The sequence below is a fragment of the Boleophthalmus pectinirostris genome, unplaced genomic scaffold (genome assembly GCF_026225935.1).
Source record: "Boleophthalmus pectinirostris isolate CB_2022bp ecotype Guang Dong unplaced genomic scaffold, ASM2622593v1 HiC_scaffold_14, whole genome shotgun sequence".
NCBI lineage: Eukaryota > Metazoa > Chordata > Actinopteri > Gobiiformes > Gobiidae > Boleophthalmus > Boleophthalmus pectinirostris.
This window is the reverse complement of record NW_026571047.1, coordinates 4,313,316-4,329,766: the sequence shown is the minus strand read 5'-3', so window position 1 is coordinate 4,329,766 and position 16,451 is coordinate 4,313,316. Positions and strand designations below refer to the sequence as shown.

Genomic DNA, 16,451 nt, shown 5'->3' with positions numbered 1-16,451 from the left:
TCCTCAATCTGGGGAATCATTGCCAACACAGAATGTCTGTCTTTGTCCACATCCATCTCGACCGCTTTGTTTACTGTTGTGTTGTACCACAAAAGGGACCCAGACAGTCACGGTGAGTTGACATCATCAACTTCCAGGGCTCTTGCAAACCGTCTAGTGTATTCCAATTCCTGACCAAGTCGCGGGAGAAATGAAACTGAGCTGAGGCACTAGCTGGCGCCAGCCTGGCTAGGCATTTGCATCTCCACAGGTCTGACCATTAACCTTTCTCCGTTGTGATTCCCAAGTTTACTCCCATACTGTGGAATAATCAAAACAGTAACATCTCCATGGAGACCAGAAGGAGGCGGACCTGGCACCAGAAAAGTTACACAGTGCACCTTTAAGCCATGTTAGAATGTTGTTACCACCTTTTTATTATTAGTCTGTCTACGTCTCCAAAGCTCAAAATGGTCTGCTCCACCTTATGATGTCATGAAGCTGTAGTTTTCAAATGCATTTATACAACAGCTAATTTTACTTTTCATTCAGTTGAGATTTCCGGTCTGAAATGATCCAAATAATTCTAGTGAAAGTGTATGCAGTTTAAAAACACAGTGGAGCACTTCCTGTAGGCCTACAGGCTCTATTCACGCTTATGTCACAAACCAGAAAGTTGTTTGGAAAGATGCGATGACAACTTCCGGTGTAGTTCCCGACATTGGACTCACCGACTGACTGTGATCAAACCCTCTGAAGTAAACGTGATCAGAGGTAAAATGAAGACTGCAGACGTATGTGATGTTTGGAATCATCTTAAATTTGGCGCCTCATCTCTTCTAATCACATGTACCCAGTGCGCTCAGAGTTGTGTGTCAGTGGGGAAATGATGAAAACTGAGGTCTGGTTGGAATTGTTGGTTAGTCGAACATAACGGAACATTACAATGATGGAGATGAAGAAAACTGGAACATTTTCTAATTTTTCGTAGATTTTGTCAGACTTACTACCACGAACAGAGCCCAAAGGAAGTTGTCATCGCATGTTTCCAAATGACTTCCTGGTTTGTGAAGTAAACATGAGTAGAGCCTATTATTAGTCTGGGTACATCTCCAAAGCTCAAAATGCTCTGTTTCACCTTGTGATGTCATGAAACTGTAGTTTTCAAGTTCATGTATACAACAGCAAATTTTACTTTTCTTTCATTAGAGCAGGAGTGTCAAACTCAAATTCACAGAGGCCAAAATTAAAAACTGGGAGTAAGTCGTGGGCCAAACTAAATATTTATTGAACAATGTCAACAACATCTGCATGTTTTCGAGATATGTGATGTTAAACATTTTCTTATTAAAATAAATGTTTTTCTTAAACATTGAATCCAGAACAAGCATAATATAAAATAACAAAACATTTTAAATAAATAATATCTCTATAGACTATCTGTAGCCGGTGGGCAGCTCTAATAAATATTTGATCTTGTGGGCCAAATATAATTATACTGCGGGCATAATTTTGCCCCTGGGCCTGAGTTTGACATGTCTGCAATAGAGATTCCCAGTCTGAAATTATTCAAATGATTCTAGTGAAGGTGTATGCATTTTAAAAACAAAGTGGAGCACTTCCTGTAGGCCTTTTACCACATGACATCACAAAGTGCAACAAAGCTTTTTCAGTCTGAGAGAAGAACTCGTTATTATTAAGCCTAAATATGCAGGACTCTGATTTATTCACGTCTTTTTTTTTTTTTTTTTAGATTCTTAGACTCTGGTTTATCACAGATAAATTCCCGGTGCATAATTCAGCCGTGCTCCTCCCGTCAGAACCCGGCTCTGACAGCTCCAATCCCGGCCCTAAACTCGGCCTGCGTGCGCCCGCTGTTACCGAGCCTCTGCGCTCAAGCTCCGGGCTCCTCCGCGCACTCATTGGCTCTAACCTGTCTAGTGGGCGTACCCGTTTCCTTTTCCCTCTCTGTGATTGGCCCGCGTCGCAAAAAGAGGCGTGTTTCCTCCTCACCCTGTCCTCTCCCCGCCGTCCCCGTCCTCCCCCCGCGGACAGAGCGATGCGGCTGCGGTAGAGGACTCTGGGATGCTCGGGTCTTGCTTCCAGCGCTTCTCCACGTCCACCTGCACCTGCTCCAGACCACGGGCGCACGGACAGCTCTCCCCGCGTATCCCCTCTCCGAGCCGGGCTTCTCCTCCCTCCTCTCCCCGCTCCTGGCATGCGCTGGTGCCGCAGGGTGTGTTTACAGCAGGCGCGCTCCTCCTTGGCTCCCGGGCCGGACCACACCGCCAGCATATGGAAGCCGAGCGAATGGTGAGTCCAGCAAAACGCAAGACACCCGTGCACCTGCTCACATGCGTTTTTCCCACCATTTCATGTTATGTTTTAACCTTAATTTTATTTTTTTTCTACGCGCAGGTTCATTCTGAGTACAGTTTCAACATCGTTACGTTTTGATGCGTCGTAATGAACGCGCTGTAATCTATTTTGTCAGTTTATTTTGCATTTTTTTAGCTCCATAATTGCCATTTTTTTTAATGTTGTATATTTAGTTTGCTGGTTCAAGGCTGGTGCAATGCATGTGTCACTATTGCAGTACGGGTACAATGCAGGTGACGTGACGTAGACGCGCTGTTTACACTACATAAGGCGCCAGAGACGGCTACATTGCAATTGGAAGTGGGCCAAAGTGGGCCAAAGGTGGAATTCTACTCTGCTCTGTGTGTTATTCGGAATGTGAAGGCAGAACTATGAGGGAAAAACGTGGACTGAACTAGGATCTAAACAAGGACTACTTGTCAGGGTGCAGGGTTCGCATTAGTTCTGGTTTAGTCCAAGTTTAGTCTGAGTTTAGACTTAGTTTACTGGTCTAAAGTGGTCTAAAACAGGACTACATCAGGTTTAAAGTAAAGTCAGGTTGAGAACTAAACCAGGCAAAGCTACAAAGGCCAACATCAGCGCAAAACCATGTCTGAACCAAGTTTAAATCAGGACTACACCAGGCCAATAACTAAAGGACTAAACTTGGGTTAAACCAGGGCTATGACTAATCAAGAAGTAATAAGTCAGAGCTACATTAGGACTACACCAGGTCTAAACCAGGACTAAGGGCTAGGTAGGGCTTTATCCAAACCTGGACCATTCTAAACTAGGACTTCTGTTGAACTGCAGAGGACAACATGTCTAAACCAGGACTAAGTCTGGACTACATTAGAAATATACAACAGGACTGAACCAGGACTACACCAGGACTAAACGAGGGCTACACTAGGACTATGTCAGGTCTCAACCAGGACTATAGAAGGACCGTACCAGGACTAAACTAAACACCATGATAAACCGGAGCAGGATTAAAGCTTGAAACAGCCCCGTCTCGCACGCCGGTGACTTATTGTGACAGTAGTCTGCAGTATGAACACAGGAGACCAGGCTGAAGTCCAAACCGGCTCAGATCAAAGCTGCTCTAAAGCTCTGCTGACATCTCCTGCGCTGTGAGTCCCTCTCCTCTCTCCCTCCTTGACAGTTTGAAGAGACATTTTACTGAATCTGAAATTAAAAGAACCGTATGAGCGAAGAAATGAGGCCAACATGTTCAGATCAAATAGATGATTATTCGATCAGAAAACAGAGTGAGCCTCACGAGTCTCATTTGGGATGTATCTGATATGAATGGTCTCTACCTAAACCTCAGCTTCCTGCAGCCCCCCATGAGTCAGTGGGAATTCTGGAGGTTCTGAGCTTTCACATGAGGCCTATTCTGTCCATAAATTGAGAATGAGACAAATGCAGGATGTGACCTCTATCTGCAGGTTATGGCTCTGGCAACACAGGCTCAGTTCTGGCACATTTTTTAAACTGTAAGTGCTCCATACAATTCCTGTAATGTGTCAGATATTGGCGTATCAATATCAATATACTGCTAGTACACTGAGTCTTGGTTTTGTTCCAGTACTACAGTTTTTAAATCAATCTGGCTCATGCTTCCAGGGGCTCTAAACAAAATCTGTCTGGGGACCATCACTATTTCATTGCTAATGTTACTCTTGCACTTTAAGTTACTACAGTCACAACTGAACCTGCAGATAGAGGACACGTGCATTCTCAGTATGGACAGGCCTCATCTGAAGCTCAGCACCTCTAAAATTCCCTCCTTGAGCTGCAGAGGCTGCACTAGCACTGACTCATGACTAGTGCAGGCTGGGGTTTAGGGAGTGACCATTCAGATCAGATTTGGTGCTACTATAATGTACCACATTTAGTCACTTCATGTATTTCCTTCAGTCAGTTGGTCAGTCCAAACAAAACAGCGACATCTGTTGGAGCTTTGAGGACATATACATCTAAAATGTTTAATATATTTTGACTAAAAGCGTAGTAATAGAACATGGATCCAGTAGCATTCGACAAGACTTCCCCTCACAAACACAAAGAAATGCAGTTATTTAGTTGTGTCCTTGGGTAAGACACATCACGTGACATTCAATATGAGAGAGCTCCATACATTTCAGAACATGTCTAGGTATAAGCTACACTTTTTTCTATTTTTTCTCATAAAAAAACAGGATACTTTTTATGTTCCGGCGTCTGTTATCTAAAGCAGTGTTTCTCAAATTGTGGTGCACAGTTCTTTGTGGTTGTACACAAGCTCTCCCCGGGTCTCCTTGTTTAAATTGCAGCCTATTTTATTCATGCTTTTCTACTTTTTTTTTGTCCTGGTCCTTGTTCATAAGAACTTATAGGGGATGTCCAAACTTCTTATCTTGACAAGCACAAGTGTATGTGTTATTGTACCAAGGACTAAGCCTTTACATGTTTTGCGTGTAACAAGAAATGTCGGCAAATAATTTATGATGAAATTGTCTTCAGATATTCTACTGGAGAAGAGAAACAGTTTTCACTTCTCTTTGACTTGCAATTCCAGCTCTCATAGATGAATACTATCATTGTGTTCTTGGGCAAGACACTTAACCCACACGCTCAGTATTTGTGTGCACTGGTGTGTGTGTGTGTGTGTGTGTGAATGGGTGAGTGGTTTCTTGATGTAAAGTGCTTTGAGGGTGGGAAAGCAGCTCTATAATAATGTGACTATTTACCATTGAAGTTGTCTTGAGTGATGGTACTGTTTAGGAGAAGAGAAATGTTTTTGGCGTCCCTTCACAGAGCTCACTTTGACTTAGATTGTGGCGTAGTTCTGTTTAAACCAGGAATAGTCCAGCCTTTCAACTGATAGAAGTCGGAAAGACAAGTATTTTGTTATGTGGTACTGGATGTGAAAAGTTTGAGATCCACTGGCCCAAAGTGACTTCTGTCTTCTCAATTTGATCATTTCTATTTAAATATTTCTATTTAAGGAATTCTGATTTGATTTGGTTACATTTTGCAGCCCTCTTCTGTACGTCAGAGTTGGGAGAATGACTCACTGTTCCCCCCTCCCTGCTCTCTCTGTGTCTCTGTCTGTCTGTCTGTCTCTCTCCGCCCTCGTGTCTGTCTGAAGTGCCCTCCTCACATACACAGAGTGGTCCAGACTCTGCTCCCGAATGCTCCAGATGCCCCGGTATCAGGTGTGTGTGTGTGCGTGTCTCATCAGAGCAGACTAATGCTTTAACACAGCAGTCTAATGGAGTGGAGAGGATTATGTGTTTATTTTGGGTAAATGAACTGTTGGAGTTCGGAGCCACACATTACACTGATGGTGGAGACGCTGTGCTGTTACAATCCTAACTTACTTGATCCTCAATATCACTTCGGATACTGCAGTTTCAATAGTATTTGTAGTACTGTTTAGTGTCTGATTTTTTATATTTTTTTCAATCTTAGTGCACTGTGTAACTTTACTGGTGGACAGTCCGTCACCTTCTGCTTTCCACTGAGATGTTATTGCTTTGCCTAGAACAGGGGTGTCCAACTTTTTTTCCTCTGGTGATCTACTTTTATAAAACATAAATGCCAGAGAGCTGCTTGTTTTAGAGGTCACAAGAAATTGAGAAAGTAGAAGAGCCATGGCGAGCTTCTGACGGGGAACAGTTAGATGCCTATTGAACATAAATCATCATCCATTTATTAGTGCATAAGTTAGGCATCAAAATGACACATTTACAAAGGTAATTAATCAGATTTGACTAATTAATATATATAATTCAGAAATCCCTTGGCGAGCTGCTTGGAAGGGGGTGGATTGAGAGCCTTTGAGACAAGCATGACACCATCAGGCCAAGTTACAGGTCAGATCAGTGGAGAGGTGTCTATGCTCACTGTAAGAATCTATGTATTACAAGGTGTTTTTGTTTTAAACTTACAGTTTAATATACAACTAAGATAGCATCTTCAAAACATCTTTATAGAGACAAGCAGGTGGAATACCCTCCACCAGAATCCAAATCCAATATTGTCCTTTCAAACCCTCCTTGCGTTAGCAGCACAAGCTCAGCCCTCAACAATTCAACATAAATATACAATAAATATACAAGAACATGATACAAAACAGAAAAGATACACAAGAAACCTGGTGCGATGTGCTGTATTAGCAGGACGCACACTGATTGTGTTGAAGGTGAAGTGACTTAGCACAGAGAGCAAATGGAGGGGAGACTCTGAGAGCTGATTCAGAAGTCAAGTAAAAATGTGTGGAAAATGTGGCTAAAAGTATTACCATATACAATACCCTTACTACTAGCATTACATTATATTGCTGTGTCCTTGAGCAAGACGTTTTTTCTTGTGACTGTAGTTATAGCCTTTCCTAGAGACTGAAATCCGCAGGTCCAGTATTGTCTGTCACATTTTTCCGCAGATTTGTTCCTAAATGTCAGGTGGAGCCTGGAGGTGTGGGGGTCTGTGTGGCACACAGTTAAGCCCAAAACAGAGTGCCTTTTCTGGCTGTTACGTCACTGCCCTGTGCCTCCTCTCCATCCATCCACCTCCTCCTCTTCCTCTTCTTCCTCCTCTTCCTCCTCTCAGAACATTAGAGAAGAGACACAGGCTCGTCAGTGAGAAGACTGTCACAGCAGTAATGCCTGAGAGAAGACTCTTTTTAGATGAATATCGCAATGTCAAATTTTAGTTTTAAGGAAATAAATGCTTTTTTTTTTTTTTTTTCAGTCTCTTTCAGTCTGATACTTAAAGCTATTTCAGATTCTAGAATGTGATGTTGTCATACATCCAGATGAGGGCAAGAGCCACATTTCCCTATTAACCCTATAAAGCCTGACACATGAAATAATAGACAGAAAATTTGGATTCTTTGATATTTAAGTCTTTATTGGACCTTTCAACAAAATATAAAAAGAAAATATATATGATTTTTTTTTAATAAATAAAAAATGTATCATATTTGATACATTGGGCCTTCACGGTCATTTTATAGATCCCAACCTTGTTTATTTTAGGACCAAACTAAATTCTCTTTGATTCATTTAGAACTCAGAGAAACTTTTCTGAACATTTCCTTTTATGTTTTTAAATGTCTGAACAGGATGATTTTTATTTTGCCATGTGGAAGGAGAGAGAACAGTTTGGGTCCTTGTTCAAGCACAGATGTACATTACATTTCCCATCGTACACATGTGTGAAATTATTATAAATCTATATATAAACAATAAATGAGTGGATCCTCTGTATCCTCTGAAGTAGTAAAATATAGATTATTGTTATTTTGTGTGTGAAAATTGAAGAGACCGGACAGTTACCAAATAGACCGTTGCACATTTCATTAATATAAAGAAAATTACACCATTATGTAATAACAATAATAACAATTGAAAACATATTTTTAAGGTGATATCTTAGTTATGAAATACTAAAACTTGTGTGGTGTTAAATTTGCATTATAGGGTTAATTAATCACATTGTACTTGGTAATGAAATAACCAAAACGTTTCTTCACAAATCTCCTATTGGTGGCTAGACTCATTCACTTGCTGTGTTACAACAAAAACCTACATTTTAACTGTATTTACTTTAGCAGCCCCTTCTGTATTAAATATTACTGACCTATAGAATGCTGTGATGTCATCGGAAACCCTGCAATAGTATCAGAATCTGTACGGGTGCGTCCCTGGTATTGGTGAGCATGGAAACCCAACATGTGTGCGTTTGTGCGTGTGTGTGTTGTGTGCGTGTTAGATTCTCCTCCAGGCTCCTCTGCAGAACATTAGCATCTCCAGCCACCCTCACGCCACGTTTCACATTCACATTCAAATCACTGTAGTGCAGAGAGCGCAGCAGCTGCTCAGAGGAGCCTTCTGCTTACACTGTGCAGTAATGTGGGGCCGGAGCCAAAATGATATTATACTGATGATGAAATGTAAGCAAACTTTCCTTAGAAATGCACCAAGATTGTATCAGTACTGATTCAACCCAGACTTTTGGTTCAGTCCTGATTCAGTCCTAGTTAAGTCCTGGTTTAATCCATGAAACACAGAGCTGCACGTGTAGGAGGTCTGTGGGTTAAAAGAAAAAAAAAAAAGCCTACATTATTTCTTCTGTGATCGACAACTGTACCCATTTAAAATGAAACACCAGTGTGAGCAATGAATCTTACATTTCATTTTCTGGGTTCCGGTGTCAGATCATCCGCCTTGTATGTCACTTTTTTTGTCAGTTTAATAAAGAAGTTGGGGTGGAATTTTTCTTATTCACTTGTAGAATCCATTGAACATTGACACACTGACACATCCTCTGTGTTTCCTTTTGTGTGACTGTCTGCACAGATCGATGGTCTGAAGTGGATTTTTAGTTTTTTTTTTGCCACTATCTGATATTTGGTTTGTGGATAGGCCTGTTGATAACACATTTGGAAGTGTGATATGTGGTTAAAGTAAATATAGACCAAACTAATTTATGCCTCTGACACAAAAACCCAAACGCAGATTTAAAACATAAACACAAAAACTATAAAAAATCTACAATACTGTTAAAAAAACACAGCAGAATGAAACTCTTCAGTATTGAAGTTGCATATGTTATAAGTTATGAACTTAAATCTTATCATATAGCCAAAAATAACCAAAAAAAAATGTGCAAAGAAAATGTACATGATCAAGAATATATAGCTCCAGCTTTCATATACTGAATGATAAGTTGATACAGTTATTATCATTTCAGGCCTAAGATCAATAGCAAGGCCCACAAAAATATAATACATGAATATTTTATGAATTATTTAATGAGTTTTAGTTCTTCACTTTGTTAAAAAGTAAATATAATATAAACAAAATATATAAATTGTGTGTTTTAACTTGTAAGATTGTTTCGTTTCTAAATATCTTCAAAATTGTTAATATCAAACCAGTACTGATATTTTGGAAAACCTTCTGGAACTGCTGTATTTTTTTTAGAGACTGAAAATTGCTGCTGTAGTTTTTCATCAGTGTAAAGTGTTAAAAAAAGTAATGCTGAGTTCTAAAGCAGAATCCGTCTACATCTGTCATCAACATGAAACATCAGGAAGGCCTTTTTCTTCATTTCACCTTCATTTCATTCTGAGCTGTTATTTATTTTGATGTTATTTATATTTATTAGTTTAATCAGAAGTATTGTGTAACACATTTTTGCTCTTTTTAACATTATGGTTGCTAGGTAACATTTGTGGAATCCCCTTTATGAATGTCCAAACAGGAAGCAAAATCATAAACGTCATGATTTTTTTTTTAAACTAGCCAAGATTTCAGTGCACTTTATACCTGACTTCCGTGTCCCTCTTCCCCCAGTGATTTGCGCGTGTAGCCTCCACACCTCTGCTCCTCTCCTGGCTCCTCTCCCCCTCTCGTCCCCACCATGAGCTCCTCCCCGCTGGGCTCCCGGGACCGTGTGGAGCGCATGGATATCCTGGAGGAGCTGCAGCTGATGGCGGCGCAGAACCTGGAGCGCCTGGAGGTGAACAAGTACTACGAGGTGATCGGAGAGCTGGGCAAGGGCACGTACGGGCGCGTCGATCTGGTCATCCACAAGATCAGAGGTGAGATCAGAGTCTATTCTTTTGACAACCCCAGTGCAGTTTTGTTGAGATCGTCTTATGGTGAGTCAGTGTAGTCGAGGCTCAGCTTGAGTTTTATCAGAATTTGTATAAAACCACAGGGTTTAATAAATAAATACTATTATTGTGTTGAAAATGACTATATAAATAAAAAAGGAGTGAGTATTGATTTAAATATTTTTTAATCATGTTATTTAGATAATAAGGATTTCTATGGGACAATAGCAGAAAGTGGGTTAGATGAAAGCTTTATTAATTATTTTTGGTAATTCTGTGTAAAAGGACAATTAAACTCATTTCATTTTGTGTTGGAATTTTCAAGATTGTCTAAAGTGGAGCTTTTAAGATGATCATTTGGGTCTGTTCTTTAGTATTAAATTGGAGTTTCCAGTATTGTGTATTTGGTCTTAAGCCTCCCTCACACTGACACTGTGCTGTCTCTGGCCAGGCACAAAGATGGCTCTGAAGTTCCTGAAGAAGAAGAGCACAAAGCTGCGCTCGTTCCTGCGCGAGTACAGTATCTCTCTGTACCTGTCGCCCTGCCCCTTCATCATCAACATGTTCGGCATCGCCTTCCAGACCGACGACGCCTACGTGTTCGCCCAGGAGTACGCCCTGGCAGGGGACCTCTTCGACATCATACCCCCACAGGTACTTCATACGCCCACATGTACTCACCATACCCCCACAGGTACTCACCATACCCCCACAGGTACTCAACATACCCCCACAGGTACTTCATACGCCCACATGTACTCACCATACCCCCACATGTACTCAACATACCCCCACAGGTACTCACCATACCCCCACAGGTACTTCATACCCCCACAGGTACTCAACATACCCCACAGATACTCACCATACCCCACAGGTACTCACCATACCCCACAGGTACTCACCATACCCCCACAGATACTCACCATACCCCCACAGGTACTCACCATACCCCCACAGGTACTCACCATACCCCCACAGGTACTTCATACCCCCACAGGTACTCACCATACCCCCACAGATACTCACCATACCCCCACAGGTATCACCATACCCCCACAGGTATCACCACCCCCACAGGTACTTCATACCCCCACAGGTACTCAACATACTCCCACAGGTACTCACCATACCCCCACAGATACTTCATACCCCCACAGATACTCACCATACCCCCACAGGTACTCACCATACCCCCACAGGTACTTCATACCCCCACAGGTACTCAACATACTCCCACAGGTACTCACCATACCCCACAGATACTTCATACCCCCACAGGTACTCACCATACCCCCACAGGTACTTCATACCCCCACAGGTACTCACCGTACCCCCACAGGTACTCACCATACCCCCACAGATACTCACCATACCCAAACATGTACTCACCGTACCCCCACAAGTACTTCATACTCCCACAGATACTTCATACCCCCACTTGTACTTCATACTCCCACAGATACTTCATATTCCCACAGGTTTGTCATGTGGTAAGGTTAGAATCAGGGAAATGAATGGAAGTCTATGTAATGTCTCTATACAGCCCAGGCTTTAAAAGACAGCAACAAAGAAGGGGGACTCAACTACGGCGAAAGTTTTAAGCCATGTTCGGGCATTTATTGTAAAAGCATGGTAGTAATGGTGGCAGCGGTGTGTCAGGCCCAGTGGATGGAGTGAAGTAGGAGAGCAGGAGAAGAGGGAGGAGATGTGCACCTGCAGGCCTTTTATACTCTCGTGGGGTCACGTGGGTGGAGCGGCGGGCAGGGCAGCTGAGGCAGGCGAGGACACACACCTGGAGAGGCAGAAGAGTGGAAAGAAGGCGCAGGGCAGGACACTGGCTGTGACAGTTCCCAAGAAGCATGGAAAGTCTGTTCAGTACAAACACTCTCAGTACACTCACAATCTGACTCTGTTACAGACACAGAAATTAGGTCCCCATGATGAAAACTCTTTAGATCAACAACGTGGCTTTAGGTTAAGGTTAGGGAAATACTGCATCAGTCTCCAGGGAATGAATGCAAGTCAATGTAATGTTCCCTATGAGAATAAAAATCCAACATGTGTGTGGTCCAGTACAGACACACACTGCAGTGCTCACGTGTGTGTGTGTGTGTTTGTATCTTGTTCCAGATCGGTCTGCCTGAAGCAGTGGCTAAGCGCTGTGTGCACCAGGTTACCATGGCACTGGACTATCTGCACTGTAAGAAACTGGTGCACAGGGACATCAAGCCTGAGAACATCCTCATTTTCGACCGCGAGTGCAGGAAGGTCAAACTGTCCGACTTTGGGATGACGAGGCGCGCCGGCTCTCCGGTCAAACGGGTATGTGCCCTACAGGCCTCTGCAGCCTGCTCCTGTCCTGTGTATGGCTGAGGTTTTCTTAAGACAATCATAAAAAAAAAATTAAAAAAAAACTATCACATTTGAAACAATTGAAACAAGTGGCATTCTGTGTTATCTGTTTAAAATGTTGTGACATGTTTGTTTCATGGAGAGGGCAAATATACAAATACTAAATCATAATTTATACAAATAAACCAGTACAATAGTGTCATTCATTTAAGACTTTTAAACTGGTTCAGGTTCTTCTAGGTGTAATTATCATATTTGTCTGACTGAAAAGGTCAAATCCTGTAGGGTCAGAATGTGAGTCATGTTGTGATGTTTCTTGCTCTTAGAATGTTCTTACACCACGTTATGTATTATTGTATGGTTACAGAAGTGTAAATATTAATGTTCCCTGTCCCTGATTTGTCTCTGCTGTGTCTTAGGTGAGCGGCACGATCCCATACACAGCTCCAGAGCTGTGCGATGCCTCCCGTCACGAGGGCTTCTGTGTGGACTACAGCACAGACGTGTGGGCGTTTGGAGTGCTGCTCTTCTGCATGCTCACGGGGAACTTCCCCTGGGAGAAGGCGCTGCCCGGGGACACGTTCTACCAGGAGTTTGTGCGCTGGCAGAGGAGGAGGAGCGCTGTCGTGCCCTCTCAGTGGAGGAGGTTCACGGAGCAGGCCCTCAGAATGTTCCGGCGCCTCCTGTCTGTGGAGCAAGAGCGTCGCTGCTCTGTCAAAGAGGTCTTTGTCTACTTCAGCCACACCTGGATGTTAGATACAGAAAACAACAACAACGGGAACGCCAACGGGAACGCCAACAGCAACGCCGTCAACAACGGAACCAACCAGAACCATGTGTCCTCTTCATCTTCAGCCGAGGAGGACGAGGAGCTGCTGGTGGAGAGGATGAAGCAGCAGACTCTGTCTCCCATGTCCCCCATGTCTCCCATGTCTCCTATGTCTCCTATGTCCCCTGTGGCGGTGGACAGAAGTGCAGGGAGTGGGGGAGGTAAAGGAGCCATGATGGATCCACCTGCGGGCGGCCATTTTGTGTCAGTGTCCACAAACAGCTCAGTGTCCTCCACCACCAGCTACGAGAGGGTGCCCAGAGAGGGCGGGTCTCCGGGGGGACGCATGCTCGTAGCCACGCCCATCGAGATCTGCGTCTGAGTGCGTGCAGCGGGAAGGGGTGGAGCTTCAAGTCTGTTTCATTGAACTTTAACTGTGCTGAGTGAGAAGGACGTGAGAGACTCTGACTTTACATGTGGAACTGCACAAACCTGGAGTCTTTTCTCTGAGCATCCTGAACATTGTCATCTGTGGATTTTAGCTCTGGAAAAGTTCCACCACAAAAGAATACCTCTGCTCTGTGTCCAAACAAAGAAGCTCAGACTAAAGACATGTCCACGTGTCTGTCCTCTGTCATATGTCCCACCGCCTGAGGCAGAGGAACATCCAAATATCACCCAGAGCCTGCGGAATCCAAACTGATGCTTCCAGTACAGTTCAACCGTGAAAAGAAGACCAAATGTTCCCTTTTTTTTCTTAAAGCAATACTTCCAGCAAAAAAAGAACGGTGAACTGAAGACTTTTGAGTTGATGCCACGGGACAAAGACAAGATTCAGATCCTCATTTTCAACAGTGCAATTTCAAGTTGATCCAAATAGTTTATGGGACTCTTTCTTCACTGTGTCTTTTCTGTTGTGTCTTTTCACTTCTAACTTTTTTCCAAATTTGATTAACATTCATGTTTTGTATTGTCAATATTTTTGCAATTTTTATTTTTCATTCGACAGACATATTTTCCAACAGATTCAGTTGAGCCATCTTCATCTTCGTTTGAAAATCCATTTACAAAAAAGTAAAAACACAAGTTATTTTTTTTTATTATTATTTTTTTAATTGCATGAAATTACATTTAAATTGAGACGTGAAAATCTTTCAAATTTGGCAGAATGTGTTAGCAGTAGTGATGTGTCGTTGTTAGCATAGCACAGCCCTCCTGCGTCAGTGAATTTTGCTTCTTGAACCAGAAAACTCTTGCCCAGCTGCAACGTGAAGATCAACCATATATTTACAGAACACAGCGGTAAAAGTGTACAGCCAGTGGGTACATGACTGTGTAAAAGCATTTCAGCTGTATCAGGTTTTTAGAGAAGAACAATGTTCAGGATATTGTCAGGTTTACAAAATAAGATCATGTTGTTTAAAATTATGTCTTCAGATGATTACAAAATACCCAATGATTACATTATAGTCATGTAAAGGACTTGAACCTGATGCAGCTCATATGTACTGACACATAACACCAAGGAAAACCTGGCTGTCTCCAAGCTGAAGTCCCCTCCATTGTAATGTATTTGTGATGTCACCATTTGAGTGCAGAGAGCCGAGCATGAAGCATCATCTGACGTCATTTTAGAGAGAGTCACTGCCACTTGAAGTAGTGTGGCATGTTTCTTTGACACCAGAGCTGTTGTCCAAATTAAAGAAAAATACTAAATCAATGAAAATGACAGTAGGCCTGTAGGCTGTGTTCACGTCACCATCCATCAGTTACACGAGTATTTCCTGCTAATATTTACTTTGACCTTGTGCTTTCACCCGTGCGTCTCCACAGAGACAAATCAGTTTATTGCCACATGAGGAACATTGTGCTTCACTGGAAATATCCCACATATGATTTGGAGGAAACAAGCACATGTACAGCCCAGCAACAGAAACAAATATATATACTGTACCTTTAAAGAGGCAGTATTGTGCAGAATGTACTTTTGGAACTTTCTATCATGTTATAATTTTGTTCCCCCATCAAAAACATGCCCGAGGAGGATTTATATGTCATCCATGTATGTTTGAGTCAACTTGCAGTATTAGCTGTAAGACTCAGTCCAGTGTCTCTGCACGCCTCTTTTGGAGCGATGTTGTTGAAATGACAAGTATGAGGACACAATTCCTCACTAAAATGAAGCTAAACGCTCCTGGATTGTGTTAGAGTAATTCTTCCACAGACAAACACAGTCCTTGCCCTCCATTTGAAACCCTGACGTGAACCCAGCCTGTGGCATTATTGCTTTGTCCCATCTGCATGATCTGTATGTGTGCAGCTCTTGTGTATTGTCCCTCCCAGGCCTCTGTAGCTGCTCCTCCCTGGGGTGTTCACGTGCCCGGTCCAGTGGTGGGTTGTGGGTGGGTGGGACAGAAGGAGAGGGGCTGGTGGTACCATGCTCTGAGCTCATGTCCCCTTTGTTCCTGAACAATGGGACAAAAGCACTGTGGACACTCACATGTCCACACGGAGGACACCACGTCAGCCCTGATGTCCTCTGTCTCATCAGCCAGTCTGTGCCAATGTAAGACTTGTCCCAAACCACCACTGGAGGTGTGACAGTGGAGCCTAAACATACCATGTGCTAAAGACGAGCTGGACCTTTGGGTGGCCCTGGTGCGCGGCCCCGGGCCCTGGTGCACGGGCCTGGTGCACTGTAGTGAGTAGAGCTCCAGTCTCCATACAGTCTTCCTGTACAGCTGCCTTTGGTCAATAAAATAAACTTGTTCTTCATGGACTCATGTCACTTTATCTTATTGCTTCGGAATATTAAACAGATAGATAGATAGATAGATAGATAGATAGATAGATAGATAGATAGATAGATAGATAGATAGACAATACATATGTATAAATATATAAATGTATAAAATGGATATCTATATCAGAGGTGGGACCAAATTGCTGATTTGCAAGTCTCAAGTAAATCTCAAGTCTTTGACCTCAAGTCCTCCTCAAGTCCCAAGTCAAATACAGGCAAGTCCAAGTTGAGTCTCGAGTCACTGGCCCATAAGTCCCAAGTCCTCAAGTCCCAAGTCAAGTCCCAAGTCAAATACAGGAAAGTCCATGTCGCGTTTCGAGTCACTGGCCCATAAGTCCCAAGTCCTCAAGTCCGAGTCAAGTCCCAAGTCAAGTCCTAAGTCAAATACAGGCAAGTCCATGTCACATTTCAAGTCACTGGCCCATAAGTCCAAAATCCTCAAGTCCAAGTCATCTGCTTTGAGCTTCAAGTCACTGCAAATCTTTAAACCAAAGCACCAAATACAGCTTTGTTTTTTTTCAGTTTATTTGACTTTTAAGATAAATTGTACTTAAAAATCATAGTACATTTATATA

General features: G+C 42.6%; 1 protein-coding gene across 1 annotated transcript; it reads left to right on the top strand.

Annotated features, from left to right (window-relative positions):
• The first annotated feature begins 2,078 nt into the window (after positions 1 to 2,078).
• bsk146 (brain specific kinase 146) lies at positions 2,079 to 15,806 on the top strand. The gene is made up of 5 exons (XM_055150199.1): positions 2,079 to 2,292; positions 9,687 to 9,934; positions 10,401 to 10,603; positions 12,083 to 12,274; positions 12,724 to 15,806. The coding sequence occupies exons 2-5, from the start codon at positions 9,754 to 9,756 to the stop codon at positions 13,453 to 13,455; spliced, it is 1,308 nt and encodes a 435-aa protein (XP_055006174.1). The 5' UTR covers positions 2,079 to 2,292; positions 9,687 to 9,753; the 3' UTR covers positions 13,456 to 15,806.
• The last annotated feature ends 645 nt before the right edge of the window (positions 15,807 to 16,451 follow it).

Coding starts and splice junctions, on each gene's coding strand:
- bsk146 (XM_055150199.1), top strand. CDS start 9,754: ATGAGCTCCTCCCCGCTGGGCTCCCGGGACCGTGTGGAGCGCATGGAT. Junction 9,935..10,400: donor GGTCATCCACAAGATCAGAG/GTGAGATCAGAG, acceptor GTCTCTGGCCAG/GCACAAAGATGGCTCTGAAG. Junction 12,275..12,723: donor CCGGCTCTCCGGTCAAACGG/GTATGTGCCCTA, acceptor GCTGTGTCTTAG/GTGAGCGGCACGATCCCATA.